The sequence below is a fragment of the Engystomops pustulosus genome, chromosome 5 (assembly GCF_040894005.1).
Source record: "Engystomops pustulosus chromosome 5, aEngPut4.maternal, whole genome shotgun sequence".
In the NCBI taxonomy this organism is placed as follows: Eukaryota; Metazoa; Chordata; class Amphibia; order Anura; family Leptodactylidae; genus Engystomops; species Engystomops pustulosus.
Genome location: NC_092415.1, coordinates 155,737,391 through 155,757,220, shown reverse-complemented (window position 1 = coordinate 155,757,220; position 19,830 = coordinate 155,737,391). Strand labels below are relative to the sequence as shown.

The 19,830-nt window shown below is 38.7% G+C and overlaps 1 protein-coding gene across 1 annotated transcript in view; it reads right to left on the bottom strand.

Annotated features, from left to right (window-relative positions):
• ENTPD3 (ectonucleoside triphosphate diphosphohydrolase 3) overlaps positions 1-19,627 on the bottom strand; it is a 34,418-nt gene extending 14,791 nt beyond the window's left edge. Inside the window, exons 1-5 of the mRNA XM_072153517.1 lie at positions 19,459-19,627; positions 9,269-9,402; positions 4,476-4,593; positions 2,460-2,610; positions 538-697 (exon numbers count right to left, since the gene is read on the bottom strand). Coding sequence (XP_072009618.1) covers positions 538-697; positions 2,460-2,610; positions 4,476-4,593; positions 9,269-9,394 — 555 coding nt within the window. The 5' untranslated portion in view covers positions 9,395-9,402; positions 19,459-19,627. The remainder of the gene's footprint in view (positions 1-537; positions 698-2,459; positions 2,611-4,475; positions 4,594-9,268; positions 9,403-19,458) is intronic.
• Between the last annotated feature and the right edge of the window lie 203 nt (positions 19,628-19,830).

Genomic DNA, 19,830 nt, shown 5'->3' with positions numbered 1-19,830 from the left:
CTTTTCAAAACGGCTCTTCGGCCACCCCCCTCAGGGCTCTACTTCTGCCACCTGAGATTGGATACTCATCCCGCCTCATGGCATATATGGCTGTGCCCATCAGGTTCCTCTTCCTCATTACACCACTTCTAGCCAAAATATATCTATGCTCTCCTACATGCAATACATAAACCTCTGTATTCTACACGGCAGCTTTATTACTAGCACACACCTAATGGGAATAATGGCTACAGAAAAGGCTGATCATGCATCCAGCTTTCTGATTCTGACTACTTGTTACTCATACAAGCCTTAAGTGAGCTGCCCTGGCATCTATATTGAAGACCTATTCTCAGGCTTGAATTATCGATTTTATGACTGATTGGTGATTGGAAATTGGTGCAGGGCCAGAATTGACACCACACCAGTTAGATATTAATAGACCATCAATATAAATTAATGGACATTGACCTTTAAGCTGGAAAGAAATACTCAATAAGGTTAAATTGATTTGCCAGGATTATCAGTGGGAGTAGAAAGCATGCAATCTGCACACACCTCCAAGAAATTTCCCATTAAATAGTTGACTGTAATCCATCCGTACACCCCTTCCTCCTGACCCGTAATGATCTTGGCTCCTCTAAAATCAAATGGCTGGGTTTTGAAGTAGTTCTCAATACTGGTGAGGACACCTTGAGCGGCACTTTCATTTTTCAACCTAAGCAGTTTACAGAAAACAAAACACCTTGAAACTGGGTCTTCAATGTAACACTGAAATACATATATGAGCTCTTGTATTCATTCTTCTATAATGCATATTGTCTCGTTCTTTAATACAAAATATAAAAATGTTTCCCAATAAAATATGGAAGTTTTAAAAAAAAAAAAATTAAATTAAAGTCTCCACTTCTATTACTGCTTTCTCTACTTAAAGTTGACAACAATTGTTTACAGAGCTACAGTAGGGAGGTGCCTGCATATATAAATCACTAATAACCTCATTAGCATATATATTGGGACCACTGCTGAGGTCAGTTGTTTGCTTTAGTGGTGATGTGCATATACTTTACACCTCTCCAATCGAGCCATGTAAATAATAATAATAATCCCTTTATTTATATAGAGCACACTGATTACACAGCGCTGCACAGATCTTGTTAATCCCAGAATGAATGACTGAAGGCTGGAAGTATGACAGGTACAGTAAGTATAGGTTTATTTGCTTTCTTTAACCTCTCCCTGCCTTGTTACGCCTTCTATCACAAGTTTCAAAATCAAGGCACCTTTAGAGATTTTATGATTTAATTGAGTGATGTTTTCACCAAATGTCAGTACTTACATATCCTAATCACAATGCAAAAGATACCATACTACCATAGATATCCATAAATTAAGCTATGCATAATAATGAGAATGTAGGCACAGGAAAAATTATTAAACACATGTAGAAAAAGAGGTGATAAAAACCATGGAAAGTTGTGACACCAGCTGAAATCTATCAATAATTAGAAAGCAATCCTAACAATTAGTGAAAAATAATATCAGCTGATTCAACTAATGGCCCACAAAAAAAGGATGTCATTACCAAGGTGCCACATAAGAAAGTTCTTGTAATGGGTAACCAGTGAGCAGTCTCCAGACCTTTGGAACATTATTGTTGCAAAATATACTGATGCCATTGGTTATAGAAGAATTTATAAACAACTGAAGGTTCCAATTAGCACATTTGGGGCCATAATCTGGGAGAATATAATTAAATTATTTGGATGCCATAATACACGCCAGTTTTCTGGGGTACAAGTCCTGAAATAATTGCTAACCGCCAGTAAGTGTGATTATTTTCCCCTTTCACACCTTCTCCACGCCATGAAGCACCCATTGGCAGAGTAGGGCGGCTAAAGACGTTCCTTTTCTGCGCCTGCGCACTAACTCTAACCTGAGCTGCACATTTGCAGGTTTTTACACAAATCTAAACCCGTGCATCATGAAAATAAAATGTGGAAGGACATTTCAGGAAGACAATGTAAAGTTGGTTTCAGGGAAAGAAAATAAAGCTGCAAGAATGGTCCAGCCAATCACCTGACTTGCATTTAATAGAAATTCTTTGGACCGAACTAAAGCTCAGGGTGTGTTCACACATTGCTGTTTAAACTGCACCTTAAAACTGCATCTCAACTGCAATCTCTTGTTTCATCGCTTATAAAAGCTTTTGTACAAAGTATGAAATAAATTCCAGTAAGCGAGTTACGACCTTTTCCCTGTGTCATTTCTCATTATTAACACAACTTAATTTATGAACATCTTTGGCTTGGATGTGGAATCCTTGTTACCAATATCTGGTGAATTGTCAAGAGCACCTTTATAAAGATGATTACACCAAAAATTGGTGATGTGTTCAATATTTATTTCACCCCCTGCATGTATATTTTGGTCTGCATATTTTTTAATAAATCTTGCATATTTCTTTATAAATCACTTACATGAGAAGCCGCATTCCTGCTGTGGCTCCCAAATATAAAGGTGTGCTATTCTGCTGATTAAAGGGAATGACACTGATAACTTTCTTCATGCAGCTATCAATGTTTTTAGCTGCATTTTCAGGTTCACTAGCATAGCCGGAAATCCCAGGGCCTGGAAAAAACAAATCAAACTAAGCATTATTAAAAGGAAACCTACTATTAAGGTAGATCCGGTGGCAGGTTCCTCTAATAATTGCTATTGGAACCCTTTTTTAGGGCTAATCTTTCAGTGCCCGATAAGTTTGTAAATCTTTTATTGCCCTAATATGCAAATTCATGAAAGAGGCTACTGGGGCATAGAGTAGCCGTAGCTGAAGATACACGGCATGGCTGCTTCACGCCCGAGTAGCCGTTCTCGATTCTCCTACTATTTCTTCAGTGCCAGCTCCTGGTAGCTGCACGCACTTGTCTGCGCTTGAGCTGGCAGCTGAGCGTGCTGGGTTCCGAAGCCGGAGCTAGAGAACATGCACAGTGGCTCCGACATCAGTGCCGAGTACACACAGCTGTCAGCTGTGCGTAGTATATGCAGAGCATGCAAAAGTGCATACAGCTTCCAGGAGCCGCACGCTGAAGGAGCAAAAGGGGCTACTGAGATGTGGACTAGCTGCGCCACGTAGCCTCAGCTCCGGCTACCCCACACCCCTTTAGCCTCTTTCACTAATTTGCATATTAGGGCAATAAAAGATTTACAAACTTATTGGCCAGTAAAAGATTAGCTCTAAAAAGGGCTCCAATGGTATTTAATGGAGGAACCTGCCAACGGATCTACCTTAATAGTTCAATCCTAGATGGTAGGTTTCCTTTAAAGTACCTGCACAATTGTATTAATATCTATATCAAAGTTTATACAGTTAAAAAAAAGACACGTCTTTCTCATTTTACATGTTTGTTCTCACTTTACAGGAAAATGTGTAATGGTTTATAAAATTTATACTTTAGTTTTAGGTTTAGTTTTAACTTCTTAATGAAATCTCAAGTAATTGGTCTGCATCCATGTGGCTGGACCCATAGCACCATACATGTATGTGTTTTTAATAATTAAGGTTTGAGGCAACAGTATCTATTGACCAGTTCTATTGAACCTTCCAGTATCTTCTTTTCTTCAAGCTTCACAGGTTCTGTGTAATGCGCTACCCACGACAATAAGGTTTAATTCCCAATCTACATAAGCCCACGGCACTATTGTTTAAATTGTTTACTACTGCAGAAAGTCTGAATTTGTCTACACCTGAATGCAAATTATTATTACAGTTACCTCTAAAAATAAATTAATATTTGATTTCAGTATTATGCACACTTCAAAGCTGTAATGACATTATCCCATAATACTAATTTGATACTTTTATTTTCAAATCTGTTCACGTCTAAATTCGTCTTTTGTCTGGATTAGTTAATCTATCAGACTTGGGACCCCCCCCATCCTACAGTTTAATGTGTCAAATTATAATGTGCGTTAAGATTTTAGATGGAATTCCTTTTAAAGGAAACCTACCATCAGGGATCTACCTACCAAGGTAGATCCGATGGTAAGTTCCTACTATTGAGTTCATCGCCATTCTGCATGTGACTAATAATGATCAGAACCTAAGAAAACCGTACCTTATATTTATGCAAATTATTGGCCGTGGCTACTTGGGTGTGGAGTAGCCGCTCTGTGTAGCAGGAACAAGGTCTACTCCACACCATGTAGCCATGGTCGATCCCATGTCATCATGCATTGCAGGCCACAACAGCGAATAAGTTAAGACCTACAGTTCCGGGGGGGCTAGATGTGGGTGACAGGTTCTCTTTAAGAATTCATTCTGTTGGTAAATTATTTGCCAAATTGCTTTAAAACTGAACAGACTGTACCGCCTTCAAGGACAGAGTCACACAGGGAAAATAGAGTCAATGATAGTTATAGCCAATTTCTTTTCATTGATGGATAAACATCCCTTGCAGTTTCAACGTAATATAAGCAGTTCAGAAATGTCTTACCATTAACGTTGCACTTGAAGGCCTGACTTACTACCCCAGTGTTGTTCTCCTTTTCAGCAGGCCATTGATACACATACACGGTGGTTCTTGAGGATCCTGCATCCAGCACTATGCCATACTAAACAAGTACAACATACATGAGTAAGTGAGAAGTACATCAAACAACAAATAATGGTCTTGTTGACAGAACCAATATGTAGGTCATTGTTCTGGACCAAATGCTATTGGTGTTTAAAATTATGGTGGTCATGGACATAAAATAAACTGGTGGAAAGGACATACATCAATTCCCATTAAGGCCATTTTTTGGGCCTCTTTGTCTTGCACGCCAAATTGGTATGTACAGTCTCCATCATACAAGACCTGGTCTAAACAAGTCCAACTTGGTGGAGAAGTGAGTCTGATCTACTAGGAGTTTAGTAGATCAGAGACGATGCTAACAAACATGGAGGAAATATTACCACTTTAGAAACAGCCTATGAAGCTTTAGCACCGAGGGGCTATGGTAACACCCCCAGCTTCACAGGCTGTTACATTGTCTCTCCCGCCCCCTTTGCTCCCTAAGCGCTCCCCCTCCCTCTGCTTGACATAATCTCACTACAGCAGAGGACGTTTCAGCACACAGTGGGAGGTGGGAGACACTCCTGCACACTGTAAGGACCTATAAACATACAGCACAAAGGGGCTCTAACACCCCCAGGAGTACTTCAGGCCATTAGCATAATTGTAAAGCTAGATTTTAGAAGGAAGGAGGCCATGAATAACAGATATGATAAGATTACTATAGTCACAGCACCTGGATCTATTAGAGTCTCTGGTTTTTCATGGTTGATTTTGATGGTAGATTTCCTTTAAAAGACAGATTCGAAGTCCCTTGCCCTACTTCTTTAAGTCTTTTAGTAAGTTCAAATGTCTACATATACTTCATCATATGTTTTTACATGTTTTTTTTTCAGGGTTTAGTAGCTAGCAAGAAAATATGGGTATAAAAGTTAATAGACCTGAAAATCAACTGAAACTCCACTATATGGGTGAATATAGTGCTGCCAATTTTTGGTTTTATTACCACTGGATAATGTACTGAACAATATACAATCATATCAAATGCTTAGAAGGTACAAACTTGACATGTATTTTGACAGCTGTATGGCGCTGTATTCTAAAACAATACTTCCTGGTTTAAATATATTTCACAACCAATCCAAAAACTCACTACTAAATATATGCAATAATTATACCGGGAAGCCCTATGTAAGGATCCAAAGTAACCAATGTCTGACAAAAACTGAACAATATACAATCATTTCAAATTAATTGAAGATGCATGAGCCACAAAGACAACGGTATACAGTAAGTATACAGACCATGGGAGGACACCAACCCCGCCATGTGTTAGGCAACACAGCATATTGACAACTACTAATGTAAATCCAATAACTTTAATTCCAAGGAAAGTCCATAGGCAAAACAAAAACATTAGGCAGCACTAAAAGTGAAAAACTGTCTGTTTCATTCACCTCATGAAGGCTTCCTCGTTTAAATATATCCGATAACCAGTCCAAAGATTCCCTACTTAATTCATCTATTACACCTTATAAATATCCAGCATACCTCTTGATCCTACTACCTAAAAGCTCCTAGGCTGCTCTCTAATGTCGGACGATCAAATGGATTTGGACTGAGCGTGGGATTTAACTTTAAAATTTTGTCGCAAGACATGCACTTGCATGCACCAGGAAGAAGAAGGTGAACTCCGGCGGACCTGAGCGGGGAAGCGACACATGCAGGATGTCGGGTGCACGATCTTAGTGTCGGAACAATGCACTTCAGGTGAACTCCTCGGACAGGTAAGTAAATGTCCCCCACTGTGTCTTGACATGTGATTACATAGAACAGATGGTTGTGAAAAATGCAGATTTTTTAATTTTACTATATTTGCAAAAACTCATGTAAAACATTTGTGTGCTAGTAAACTGACTTCACACATCAATTTTTATTCACATACACACTGAAGACCTATACTAATGGAATATAAATCAATCATGTCATTATGGGTGTAGTCGTTACCATGACTCCGAAAGTATCAGCTTTCTAAACACTGTACCAACAAAGATTTTGTGGTTATTTTCTAAATGTATATATCGGCCATATGTTCAACATCTTATAGCTGTTTATGGTAATACAGGACTAAAGGTTAAATCCAGCTATGGAGAAAAAGCTAGTAATGACTAGATCAGAGATGAATATCCAATGTATTCCCATTCTCAGAATGGTCCATGAAATCTCAATGTATAGTTTATATTTCATATGCTGATGATTCATTATTTGTTACTTTTAAAACTACAATAAAAATAGTTAAACAAAGAAAAAAGAATGTATATCATATAAGGTGATAGAGGGAATATAATTAAATTACAAAATCTACCTGTTCTTAATGAGTTATGTGGTCACAACTTGACCATGAAGTCAAATACATTGGCCCATATCTATCAATCTAGTGAAAACTGTACTACGTGCATTTTGCCTCACTAATGTGCAGTGTGCGCCAGATTATTGAATACTGGCGCATGGTCTTCAATAATATGGTGCACCCTGCGCTGCTCTGGACCAACGTTTTTGGATGCACCTTTAACATACAGGGGGCATATTTAGTAAGAACAGTGCAAACTGCACTAAATGCAGTTTGTCTGTGTAGTGTACAAAGGGCACCAGATTCATGTTTTGTGGCGCTTTTTGCACTGCTCTGACAGAGTGCACCACTTTTTTTTTTTGGTGGATCTTTAACATGGGCTGTGCAACACAATTTTGCCGGACTTTGCATGTTATATCTGACACAGGGTCCGTCTGAGCACCAAACGCCCCATAATTTATGTTGCATGATGCTTATTGCAGCTGTGCCACAAAAAGGGTCTGTGCAACAAATATGGCGCAGGCACCTGTTAAATACCTCTGCAAGCAATTTGCACGTGCAACGTACAAAGTCAGACAGAAAACTGGTGCACGGCCCTTAGTAAATGTGCCCCAAAGTGTGTGACACAATTCTATTGAGTCGTAGTGATAAATGTGGTGCACAGTCTGGTCTGCACAGCAACGCCCCTTTAGGTGCAGAATTTTGTGATGTGGCGGACACAATGGGGGTCATTTACTAAGGGCCCGATTCGCGTTTTCCCAACGTGTTACCCGAATATTTCCGATTTGCGCCGATTGTACCTGAATTGCCCCGGGATTTTGGCGCACGCGATCGGATTGTGGCGCATCGGCGGCAGCATGCGCGTGACGGAAATCGGGGGGCGTGGCCGCACGAAAACCCGACATATTCGGAAAAACCGCCGCATTTAAAAATCGAAAATGTGTCGCTTGGGAAGCGCTTACCTTCACCTGGTCCAGCTCAGTGTATTCCGGCGCGTTCAGATGATTTTCAGCGCAGCAGCGCCACCTGGTGGACGGCGGAGGAACTACCTTCATAAATCCCGTCCGGACCCGAATCCTGTGCAGAGAACGCGCCGCTGGATCACGAATGGGCCGGGTAAGTAAATCTGCCCCAATGTAGTTGGGCCACAAAACTGGCACAAAGACTACATAAATACATGTTGCACATTATTTCCAGTCTAAAGTCAGACAGAAAACTGGCACAAAGACTACATAAATACATGTTGCACATTATTTCCAGTCTAAAGTCAGACAGAAAACTGGCACAAACACTTTAATAAATATGGGCCACTGAATCAAGTCCAGTTAGCCACATTTAGCGGTGTGCAATTTTCAAATTTGTCTTACTAACTCCAAAAGCTGAGGGTGATTTCTGTAAAGGGGTATGGCTCCATAGGGAAGAGGCATGATTTAAATGTATCTGTCTGGATTTTATATTTTTAGTGTGTGGCTTTGGTTTGGACATATTTTGTCATACTTTTTATACCTCTTAGGTGTGGTTAAATTCTCCAAGAAGTGCAAATTTTCCCAAAAGTATTTGAGTAAATGTGTAGCCCCAAGTGAGAGGAGATTCAAATTTAGATATCTAAACAAGCACCTCAGATGAAAAACTGGGCACTTTTTCAGACTGTCTAAGGCACTTTGCATCATTTAACTATTAGTAAATGTGGTATCAATGTCTTCCTCCACTTAAAGGGAACCTGTCACCACATTTTTCACTAATACAGCTAGTGACAGGTTCCCATAGAGCCCTTGCAACTATATGCCTCCCTCTTTTAGCTAAAAATAGTTTCTACCCCACATAAATAAACTTTGTTACCTCACCTGGCATACAGCCAGTACCAGCAGTGAGCCAGAGGGCTCACTCATTTCTACTCTGCCCCATGCCTACTTTTAACCGTTCAGCACTTCCTGTCATGTGACTAGGGTGATCTCATCTAAGGTCCTTAGAGTTTTTTGTGCATTTTTATGTGACTTTTTTTGGTGCAATTCCAAAGCAAATCAAGATGACAAAAACATTACAAAAAATACCAATAAAAACAATTCACCAAAAACCTACTCCCTCCCAAAAAATGCATGCAACAAACATAATTGACCCCCTATAAGTACTTTATTTAGACAACTAATAAGGACCCCAGACCAGGTTATAATTAACCCCTTAAGGACGCTCATTTCTCGCTCTCCACCTTCAAAAATCCATAACTTTTTCATTTTTACGTGTACAGACCTGTGTGAGGGCTTATTTTGTGCGTAAATAGCAAATAAATAGCAAAATTTCTGTCATTAGTAAATATGAAAAATATGTTGACTTGCAAAACATTATATACAACTGGGGAAATGTTAATTATTGAAAGAGATTGTACCTTTAATCCAGGAGAAAGTAACCTTTCATGATGAATCTGAATGTAAGCTATCGCAATGATAACAGATACGCTGATCAAAAGGAACAAAATGGAAATGATAAGAGGAATTTTCACCTTAGAAGGCATCCCAGGACCTACAAGAAAATAACAATACAATTACACACAGCTTTTGGGGTTAAATGACTAAACTGTACATTACCGTACTCTAGCTCTATAAGCTCAGTGCATTGTCTTGTCCAGTACTGAGCAATGAACAGGGGTACAAAAGATCTTCAAAGCTGGTACACTGGTTTTCTCATCAGCTTCTGTTGTTATGTTAACTCTTTCTGTCCCCCCAGCAGTTAACCACTCAATCAGTCCTATTTAAGAAAGATATGGGCATCACTCACGTGGCGCGAGTGATTTGAGTTCAGCCACTTATAGGTTTACAAAGTTCTACTCTAGAAGCTCCCACAGGCATATTATTTTCAGAGGACTGCAGTGTCCTCATCTGTATCTTGTATTCTAACTAGTCATAGGATGTCTCTAAAGCAATACTTGGCACTGTAATAATGTAGCCTAATAGCTAGCAGGAATTCTGGTAAGATTTTTGTGTATAAAGAAAAAAGTAAAATATTCTCTATTAGTTACATGAAAATTATAGCCAAAATACAGCCAATTAACCAGAATATGCACATACTCTCTATTCAATAGGTCATGTAAGCAGGAGTTCTAGTTATTAGATGGGATCCTAATACATTTATATAGGATAGACAGGTTATAAATATCCCAGTCTTTAATTAGTTAAGTACACTATACAAGTTCACTGTATGATCTGATCCAAACTTTATGTGCTGATTATGTAATCGTTTTCAATCATTTTCCTCAAGGTCATAATTTTTTGTGTAACCAATTTATGTGAGTGAAATGCTGCCAAGGCTATTCTAGGAAACAGAGCGTTTGGGTTTGGCTAGAACTGAGAAACCTTATCATTAATACTAAAAATAAGCAAAGTGATGACATGAAAGTGAGTGTGAATAATGTCTATGAGCTGTTGTTCCACCTGTAGATTTTTAATTCGTCTGTGTCTCTGCCAAGTCCAGTTTTCCATTATCATAGTATCATAGTATATAAGGCTGGGAAAGGACCTCTGATATTTTTGCTCTCCAGAAAGTCATCCAGGCCTCTCTTGAACCCTTAAAAGTTCCATAGTCTATAGGTAAAACAGGTAGGACGGCCCTCACTTGATTCCGGTAAAATAGTAGAAAAGCTTTATTCATACAAAATAGGAACAATACAGGCAGGTAACAGTAACAAAGTGTCAGTCTCACTGCTCTTACAGTAAAGAACCTTTGTTTATGGCTACGGTAGAATCGCCTCTCCTCCAGGCGCAGAGGATGCCCCCTTGTCCTGGTCACAGGCCGAGGTATAAAAAGATCTTTGGAGAGATCCTTGTACTGTCTGTTCAGGTATTTGTACATTGCAATGAGGTCTCCCCTCCCATCTTTTCTCTAAACTGAATAATCCTAAATTTTGTAATCTGTCATTGTATTCTAGTCCCCCCATTCCCCTAATAATCTTGGTTTCTCTCCTCTGCACCCTTTCTAGTTCTACTATGTCCTTTTTATACATTGGTGCCCAAAACAGTACACAATATTCCATGTGTGGTCTGACCAGCAATTTGTATAAGGGCAAAATTATGTCCTTATCATGACAATCTATTCCTCCCTTGATAAATCCCATAATTGTATTTGCTTTAGCAGCAGCCACCTGGCTCTGGTCACTAAAATTAAGTTTGCCATCCACCAATACCCTCAAGTCTTTTTCAGCTGCAGTTTTACCAAGTAATTATGTTTAGAACATAATTGTACTTTTTGTTTACATGGCCCAAGTGCATAACTTTACATTTATCTACATTAAACCTCATCAACCATTTCTCTGCCCAATCCTCAAACTTCCACAAATACCTCTGTAATGCTATACTATCGGCCTCAGTATTTATTACTTTACACAGCTTAGTATCATCTGCAAATATTGAAACTTGAGCTTGTTAAACCACTACAATGTCATTAATAAAAATATTTAAAAGAAGTGTCTCCAATACTGATCCCTGTGGCAGTCCACTGATAACATCAACCCAATTTGAGAATGTGCCATTAATGACGACCCTCTGTTTTCTATCACTAAGCCAATTACTTACCCAAATACACAGATTTTTCCCTAGTCCCAGCAGTCTCATTTTATGTACCAACCTTTTATGCCACACTGTTTCAAATGCCTTTGAAAAGTCCAGATATAAAACATCCACAGCGTCCCCCAGGTCTGGAACTTACTTCCTCATAGAAGCCACAAGTAGCTTCATATATTAGTAGCTTGATCATCACATTCATGGTGCTGAAGGGGGCAGTAGAAAGTAATATTTGGGACACTTTAGTGGCATTATAAATCGAGGTCAGGGATGGAGCAGGAGGTCAGGGCTGGCAGCGGAGGAGCGAAGTCAATAACAGGTCCGGAATCACAATAGAAAATCAAAACACAAGCACAAGGCACAGAGAACAGCTTTCTTATCGGCCATAGCACGAAGACGCCAGCGTGCGTGCATCCTAGGGAGTGGGGGCAGACAGGCTGACCACCGGGGACTGTAATTGTGAAATTTTTAATGAGTGCATAACAACCTAGGGTGCCCAATTGTGCTGCTACACAAAAAATTTTATTACATTCAGATGTACTTAAAGGGGTATTCCCATCTGGGCATTCACATTTAATTTTATTCATTTGCCATATGTAAACATTTCTTCAATTAGATGTCATTAAAAAAAATGTTCTTGTGTGAAGATAATTTCTCATAAATGTAGTCATATGGTCCCTTAGAAACAAGACTGTGTACCTGGATACGGCCACCTCTGCTGGAGTGATTGCACAAAGAAACAAAAGGTGTTTGTATATGAAATGTCCGGGACTTACTGCATGTCCTACAGCCGTCCTGTGGTAATGATTGCTGAAGCCAGGTGGTCAGGCAGGGCTCAATAGCACATGTCTGGCCACCGCTGCTAGAGTGCAGGGTGGTCGTGTCCAAGTAAGCTATCTGGTTTCCAAGGGACAGAATGGCTACATTTATGAGAAATTATCTTCACACAGGAATATTTTTTTAATAACATCCAATTGAAGAAATGTTTACATATGGCAAATGGATAAAATTAAATGTAAATGCCCAGATGGGAATACCCCTTTAAAATAGTGAAACTATGGCTCCCTCATGCTCAGGACAAATGGGGGTCCAGTCGGACAGACTTCCATAGAAAGTGATGGCATGTTCTAGTCAAAAACAATAGTACAGTTTGTGACTTAGCATCATATATTTTATATACAGACAGTGAACAGAAGAGAAAGGGTTATATTTTGGACTGTAAGCTTTTCTGAAGAGGTGTGTTTAATGGTAGCCAGTGACAGTGTGGATGGAAGAAAATACTTTTGGAGATGTGGATGCAAAAGTATGAAGAATACACAGGAGAAAACTGACCAATGCACAATACATTTTCTTGCAACAATTGAACTTTTATTTGAATGCATTTGCTCTTTGACATGATAGTGCTAGCAAATTCAGACATGCTACTGCAAGCCCTCTATTACAGTAAGCCATCTCTTTGTATGATCTTATTTGTTTTTGGATTTTTCCACCCATGTAGCTCATATTTGAAAATCAGGTTTGAGTAATTGTCATATACATCTGTTTGACTTCATGGTGACATAACACTGAGAAGGAGAAAGTCATACATCATAAACACACCAGTTTAGAGTACCTCAAAGCCTGAAAATTGGATACAAGTAAGTGCCTAAGGGCAACAATTAAGTGTTTTTTCTTATCACAGTGTTTGGTGATTTCCCTATTAGGACAAAGCTTAATCTGTGACTAAAGTTTAGATACAGCAGAGACGAGAGATTATGTGATTATGTGCTACTGGGGAACCTGTAACTATGGGCAACTGTGGTGGGCACTGTGGCTATTGGCAACTGGGAGACACTGTGACTAACAGCTATTGTGTTAGCAATAGTTATCTCTAGGGGAGAAAAAAAACAGTATTACATTTGTGATAAGAATGTGGAAGAGATGATGATCAAGTGAGGAATGTACAACTTCTCTAATCTGTTGTCTTGGATGCTGTGACTATAAGCTACAGTGAGGGCCATGTGACTATATTTGCTCTGTCTATATTGTTATTGTAATAGTTGTACCATCTGCACTCCTTGGTCAGGATCCATGTGCTAAAGTCGAAGGGATTAAACCCCACAATAAATGCTGCCAAAAGACTGTGCACAACTCCAATGATGCAAAAGTATTTATTTGTTTCAAAGTGCAAAATGTGATGTTTCGGCCACACAGGACTTTGTCAAACACTAAATAAAGGATACAAATGAACACTTTTAAAATTCATAGGCGACACATGTATCTTACAATATATACATAACAACATCAGAAATCTACGTGACTGAAATGTGAATGAACATAGATTGGATGAAACTGTAAGTACTACCAAAAAGATACCACCATATCTATCTTGTATATACTATCAACTTGATAATATACAAGATAGATATGGTGGTATGTTTTGGTAGTACTTACAGTTTCATCCAATCTATGTTTATTCACATTTCAGTCACCTAGATTTCTGATGTTGTTATGTATATATTGTAACATGTGTGTCTCCTAAGAATTTTGAAATTGTCCTTTTGTATCCCTTACTTTCGCATTACTGAAGTTGTGCAGTCTTTTTGCAACATATATTGCTATTGTGAGGGCTCTGTTATTATATTGCCTACTGTGAGCCTCATGTTACTATATTGGCTATTGTGGGGGCACCATATATTGGCAGCAGTGAGCAGAACTGTATCGTGTTAGGCTACATTCACACTGCCGTATGGGGGACGTATATAAGGCCGGCGTAAACCTCCCCCATAGACGGCAATGGGCGCACGGCGCCCTACGGGAGGACTTGTCCTATTTTTTCCCGTATTACCACGCCGTGCACCATTTATCCCTATGGAGAGGGGCGGGTTTGAGCAGCGTCCTCAGAGACGTGTCATGGCTGAAAGAAACTGACATGGTCACAACAGAGAAAAGGACAAATTCTTTAATCAAGAGCATAAACTGTCACCAGATTTACAGTAAAAAATGGGGGAGTACGGTTCAATGCTTTTTTGGGGCATAATGAGGGGGGTCCCATTGGGAACTTTACCCCGGGCCCAAAGGACTCTAGTTACGCCACTCGGCCTGTGATAGCCTTAGGTATATGTTTGCATTTTGGGGTAGTAGTATAAGAATCCTGACACAGGTTAAAGTGCAATTATATGCCAGACCAGAACTGGAATAGAATTAAAACATGAAGGCCGGAGTCTCTTAGTATATTGGGTACATTGTGTGCCAAGTCATGATAAATTCCTCCAAATGGCTCATTTCCTATATTTAATTCCAAAAATAAATTTTGTTATGTGCCAAAATCCTTCACAGGATGAAAGTCTTATTATTTCTTTAGAAACAAACATATAAAGTGTTAATTATTATGCAACAATCACAAATATCTAGATAAGTAAGAAACAGCATGCTATCCATCAGCACCCACACATGGATGGCTCATACACATAAGACGCCTTGTTAACATTTTGCAGTTAGCTTATGTGTCGTTTCTCATCGGTGTGGCTTTTTAACATGAATTGATTCCTGAATATCTAGATTTATGTGTGCTAACTAGCTGTGCTTCTAAATCAGTGAACCACACATAACACATCCAACACTTAGTCATGTACTGTAGTTATTCAAGTATCCCACTAATTTGCCTGACGGGGAGAAGCTTTTTTTCTTGCATCAATAAATCTTTCCCAAAATAGACAGGAATATGATAATATAAAATATTATAATCTAATAACATATAATTTGACTAGCTTTCAATGTACAAATGATTTCATAAGCAATATAACAGATTTTATTAATCATCTCTAAGTTAAAATTAAAAAAATATTACATTTTTTAAATATTAATGATTTATTAAATATTATTAATTTGAACTGACTTTTGCTTCCACACTTAACAAAGATCTAACAGTGGCTAAACATTTCAGAGGCCACAGTTACTGCAAAAATAATTAAACCGCAAAATAAATTATTTGCACCATGGGTTTTGTACTATATCTGTATTCTGTTTTTTTTCTTGTAGATTTAGGCACAGGTTCTAATCTTTGAAATGAAAAGAAATCACAAGTTTAAAATCTCGGTGGACACCAAAACATTCCGGATAATTCTTACTGTGAAAGTTTTCTTTCTAACCTTGTACATAAATACATGTACAAATTGCTTGCACATGTATTTATGATGTGTTTGAGCCAAGACATAAAGGGGTGTTTGGTGCCGATTCGGAGCGTATTCCACATTTATCAATATGGTCCGAAAGAAATGTTGTGCACACCCATTAAACTGAGAGCACCGAAAAAACCTTGCGCAATTAGCACGTGCAGAATGCACAAGATTATTGAGGACCATGTGCCAGTCTTCAATAACCTGGCATACCCTGCGCTGCACCATTAATAAATCTAGGCCAATGTTTGTAATATATGTAGAATGTTAATGATTCTAAACCGAAATGGGATTTCCACTTTCTTATTGATCTCAGTTTTTTTCTCAGAAATATAAGAGTCTGACAGCCGTTTTTTTCTATAAACACAACCAGGGTTGGTGTATGAATCACAGACTGGCTGGATTTCAAACAGTGTTCGTTCAATTAAATGTGGCAAGCGCAAGCTTAGTGCTACCAGTGTACCAAGTCAATATATACACAGTACTATATCCTGCAATTCTCACTGTACACAGTCGCTTTAAGAATAGACCAATATTTGCTAATTCTGTAGAGGATTTCTGTGCAGCAGTCTTCTAATTTACACCAGAAACATGACAGATAAGATCAAAATAGAAGATAACACCTCTATTCTAACAGACCATCTTTAAATCCACTGCTAACAATAGATCATGTCACAGCTTCATCTACACCTCCTGTTTGCAGAGACCTTGTCTAGAAAACTCTCCAGTGAGTTGACTAAGGTCCATTGTTGTCTATGGCTATGAGGCTGCTGTAAGACAGATTGCAAAATTCAGCCACTATAGCTCAAAAAAGATGGCAGCCCCCAAAACCATAGACAATCAGAAAAGGAAAACAAAAAAAAATTGTATATTCTGTTATTTGGTTTTAGTCAAAAAAATAATTGGAGATACATTCCCTTTTAAGTCTGTTCTAGTGAAACCATGGATCTGTTGGAAATAAACACCCTTCTATCAGCACAGTATAGTAAAACAATGGGATTTAAGTCCTTTTGTATGGGTAATGAATGTCAATAAAGGACTATAGAGACTGTAATTCCTGAAGCGGCTGCTTTTAAAGGTGTTTGCCTAATTAAGAAAATAATTAGACAAAAATTATTGGATAGAAATAAGAAAAACCTTCAAGGCCAAGTTTACACCTCCGCCTTCTGCTTACCACTAGCTACAATTGATTTTCATGCTCCTATCACTTATGTGTCCATTATTATCATTGATAAAAACAAGCATCAGCCCACTTTATTTTTATTGTTCTTTAATGTGCACAAGCATATCAGAAATGCACATGTGACTATTTATACTTTTAAAGCACTACTCTTCAATTTGTCCCCAACTTACAGACAACCCCTAGTTACAGATAGACCTTTCTTCCTGCTGTGACCTCTGATGAGGCTCTCTGGATGCTTTACTTTAGTCCCAGGCTGTAATGATCAGCTGTAAGGTGTCTGTATTGGTTTATTGATAATAGGTGTTCCCATGACAGCCCAATATTTAGAAAACCCAATTGTAAGGCCCCTTCCACACTTGCAAGTGTGGTGCGTTGAACTTGCATCACATTCGCAGCAAGAGCAGCCTAGATCGCCCAGCCCGAATGCTGCAAACTGGAACTGACATGCTGAGTTTTGTTCCGCTTTGTAGCGTTCGGACCGGGTGATCTGCGAGTGTAATGCAAGTTCAGCGTATCAGACCCGCAAATTTGGAAGGGGCCTAACAGGGAAAAATACATTTTTGTCTGGAGTTACAATTATAAAATATACAGTTCCAATTTGCATACAAATTTAACTTAAGTACAAACCTAAAGAACCTATCTTGTGCGTAACCCAGGGACTGCCTGTATACTCTTTCTTAGGCTACATTCACACAGACGTGGCGGCGGGCACACTTCTGCCCCAGGGAGAGGAGGAGGGGGTGAGCGCTGCTTATCCCCGCCCCATAGTAATATATGGCGCACAGAGCTGCATTCCGGCGTCAGATAGGGCATTTCCTATCTTTCTCCCGGCTATGAAGAGGTACAGTGCCACATGTATGCCGTATCCCGTACGGCGCCATGTGCCAATTTCCGGCTATGGGGGACGTATATATGCCGTATATATGCCGTATATACGTCCTCCATACGTGTGTGTGAATGCAGTAGGTACATGGCTGTAGAGTGGGAAAAAATAGCAGTAGAACCTAGGCACTTGCTAGACACTTGGTGCATGAAGAATCTGTAAAATTCAGCTATAGCAAGTGCAGGTGCACATCCACCCCAAACCACTACCTGTCCTTCCACACCCACTTGGTATGGAGGTAGCATAGGGGAATAAAAAGTTACAATTCCTGGCCATGGCTTGCAAAACTAGTGTATGAGTAATGATCAATGTCCCCAGTTCCCTCAAGTACCCTTTGTCACATAATTATACACCAATGTACACCATAAATGGAATGGTGGCTTGAGGGCCCTGTCAAAGACTAAAACCCAAGAGCTACAAGTTGTACCTCTGATTTAGAAAGTTAATAACCAATTATTAAACAAATATATTTTGTCTAATTTCTGAATTATTTACTTTTATAACATTTTGTACATCATTTATAAAAAGAAGTCATAATGAAAGGAAGGATGTTGGTTATTGGCAACTACTTAGAGGTGACCTTTTGTGTAAACAGTTTTCACGTAAGCAACTTATCCTGTTTGGCCAATGCTACAAACACATGCATTGTAATAAACCAATTAAGCTAAACACAATGCCTCAAACCCCTTCCCCTGATTTATTTTAATGAACTGTAACAATAATGATGACAGATAACACATTTAGGAAAAAGGAATAGTTACGGTAATTAAAATTGTGCATGAAATGGAAGTAAAACACCCATTATTCCAAATAGGAATTAAAAAACATAGAAGTTGCAGCTTCCTCAAATGTTGTAGTTTAATCCAACTGCAACATCATTCTATGGCTATATAAAGTAAAAGAATTGTTTGTGCGCAAAACAAGGTCCTGATGAACACCATATATTTACAGAAGATTAAGGGATTGTCTGCATTTGAAAAAAATGTTTGCTTTATTCCAACCATGCCTGACCATGGTTAAATAATAATCATCTTTATTTATATAGCGCCATCAATGGTTTGTGCTGGTATTGCATCTCAGCTTTATAAAGATGATGGAGCTTAGTTGCAATACTATATACTACCCATGGTCAGCGGAGGAGCTGTTTTTGGAAGAAAGCAGCCATGTTTTTCAACATCTGGACAACCCCTCTACCATTTTAAGCTTTCCTTATACATAATATATTTTTTATGTGTAAACTACAATATGTAGTTAGCAATATGTCTTATAAGTGAAACAACTAATAGTTATACTATGACAATGCTCTTTGTAACATGGTATAAACCTGGTCACATATAACTAGATTGGATAGATGACTGTTGATCGACTTGTCCTGTTAAATGCCATTTGTAGGATATTTAGTGACATTGCGATTGAGGGTAACAGTGACTGATAGTAAAACAAATGAATGATTAAAGTAAATGTTGATTAGTCTGTGACTAGATAGTAAAAATAATAGTGGTACATGCCGATGGACAAAAATCTTTCTTTCAATCTGCAGATTTCTTAAAAACCTTGATAGGATTACAATTGATACATAGTTTTATACAAGTGCAATACATTTTCCCACAATTTATAACATGATGATTGTATATGTAAGTACAAATGTGGACGAAAAAGGAAAACAACACAAAGGACTGATAAAACACTTACCGGTATCAGAAATAGTAAAATTAATGCAATCATTAATCAGGAAAAGCTAACATTATATGAGAGATCATTTCTATGCCAGCTATTCAGAATGAATGAATAAATTCTTACCCTTCTTTCCAGCTCAGTGTACAAATAGTCTGGATCTGGCAGTCACAGAGATCTGCAGTTTAGTCAAATGCAGCAGGAAAATTCTAAGTCGTCCTGGTACTTTGAGCAGGAGCAAGGATGTAGTCAGCAGCATGGAAATGAATGGGCAGATATAAAATTGTGTTCTAGACACAGGGCTGCTGTGCAAACCACTCCTCCAGTAGGGGAGTATCCAAGGCATTAACAAAGAGGCATAGGGAGAGATTAATTCCACAGGCGGTAGGCAGAGTGAGCCTGACGGAGAATCACATTCCTTAGTTGTCACATTCACAAATCTAGGTATTGGAAACTATTATGATTATTGGAAATTTGTACCTGGAGATTGTATGCGAT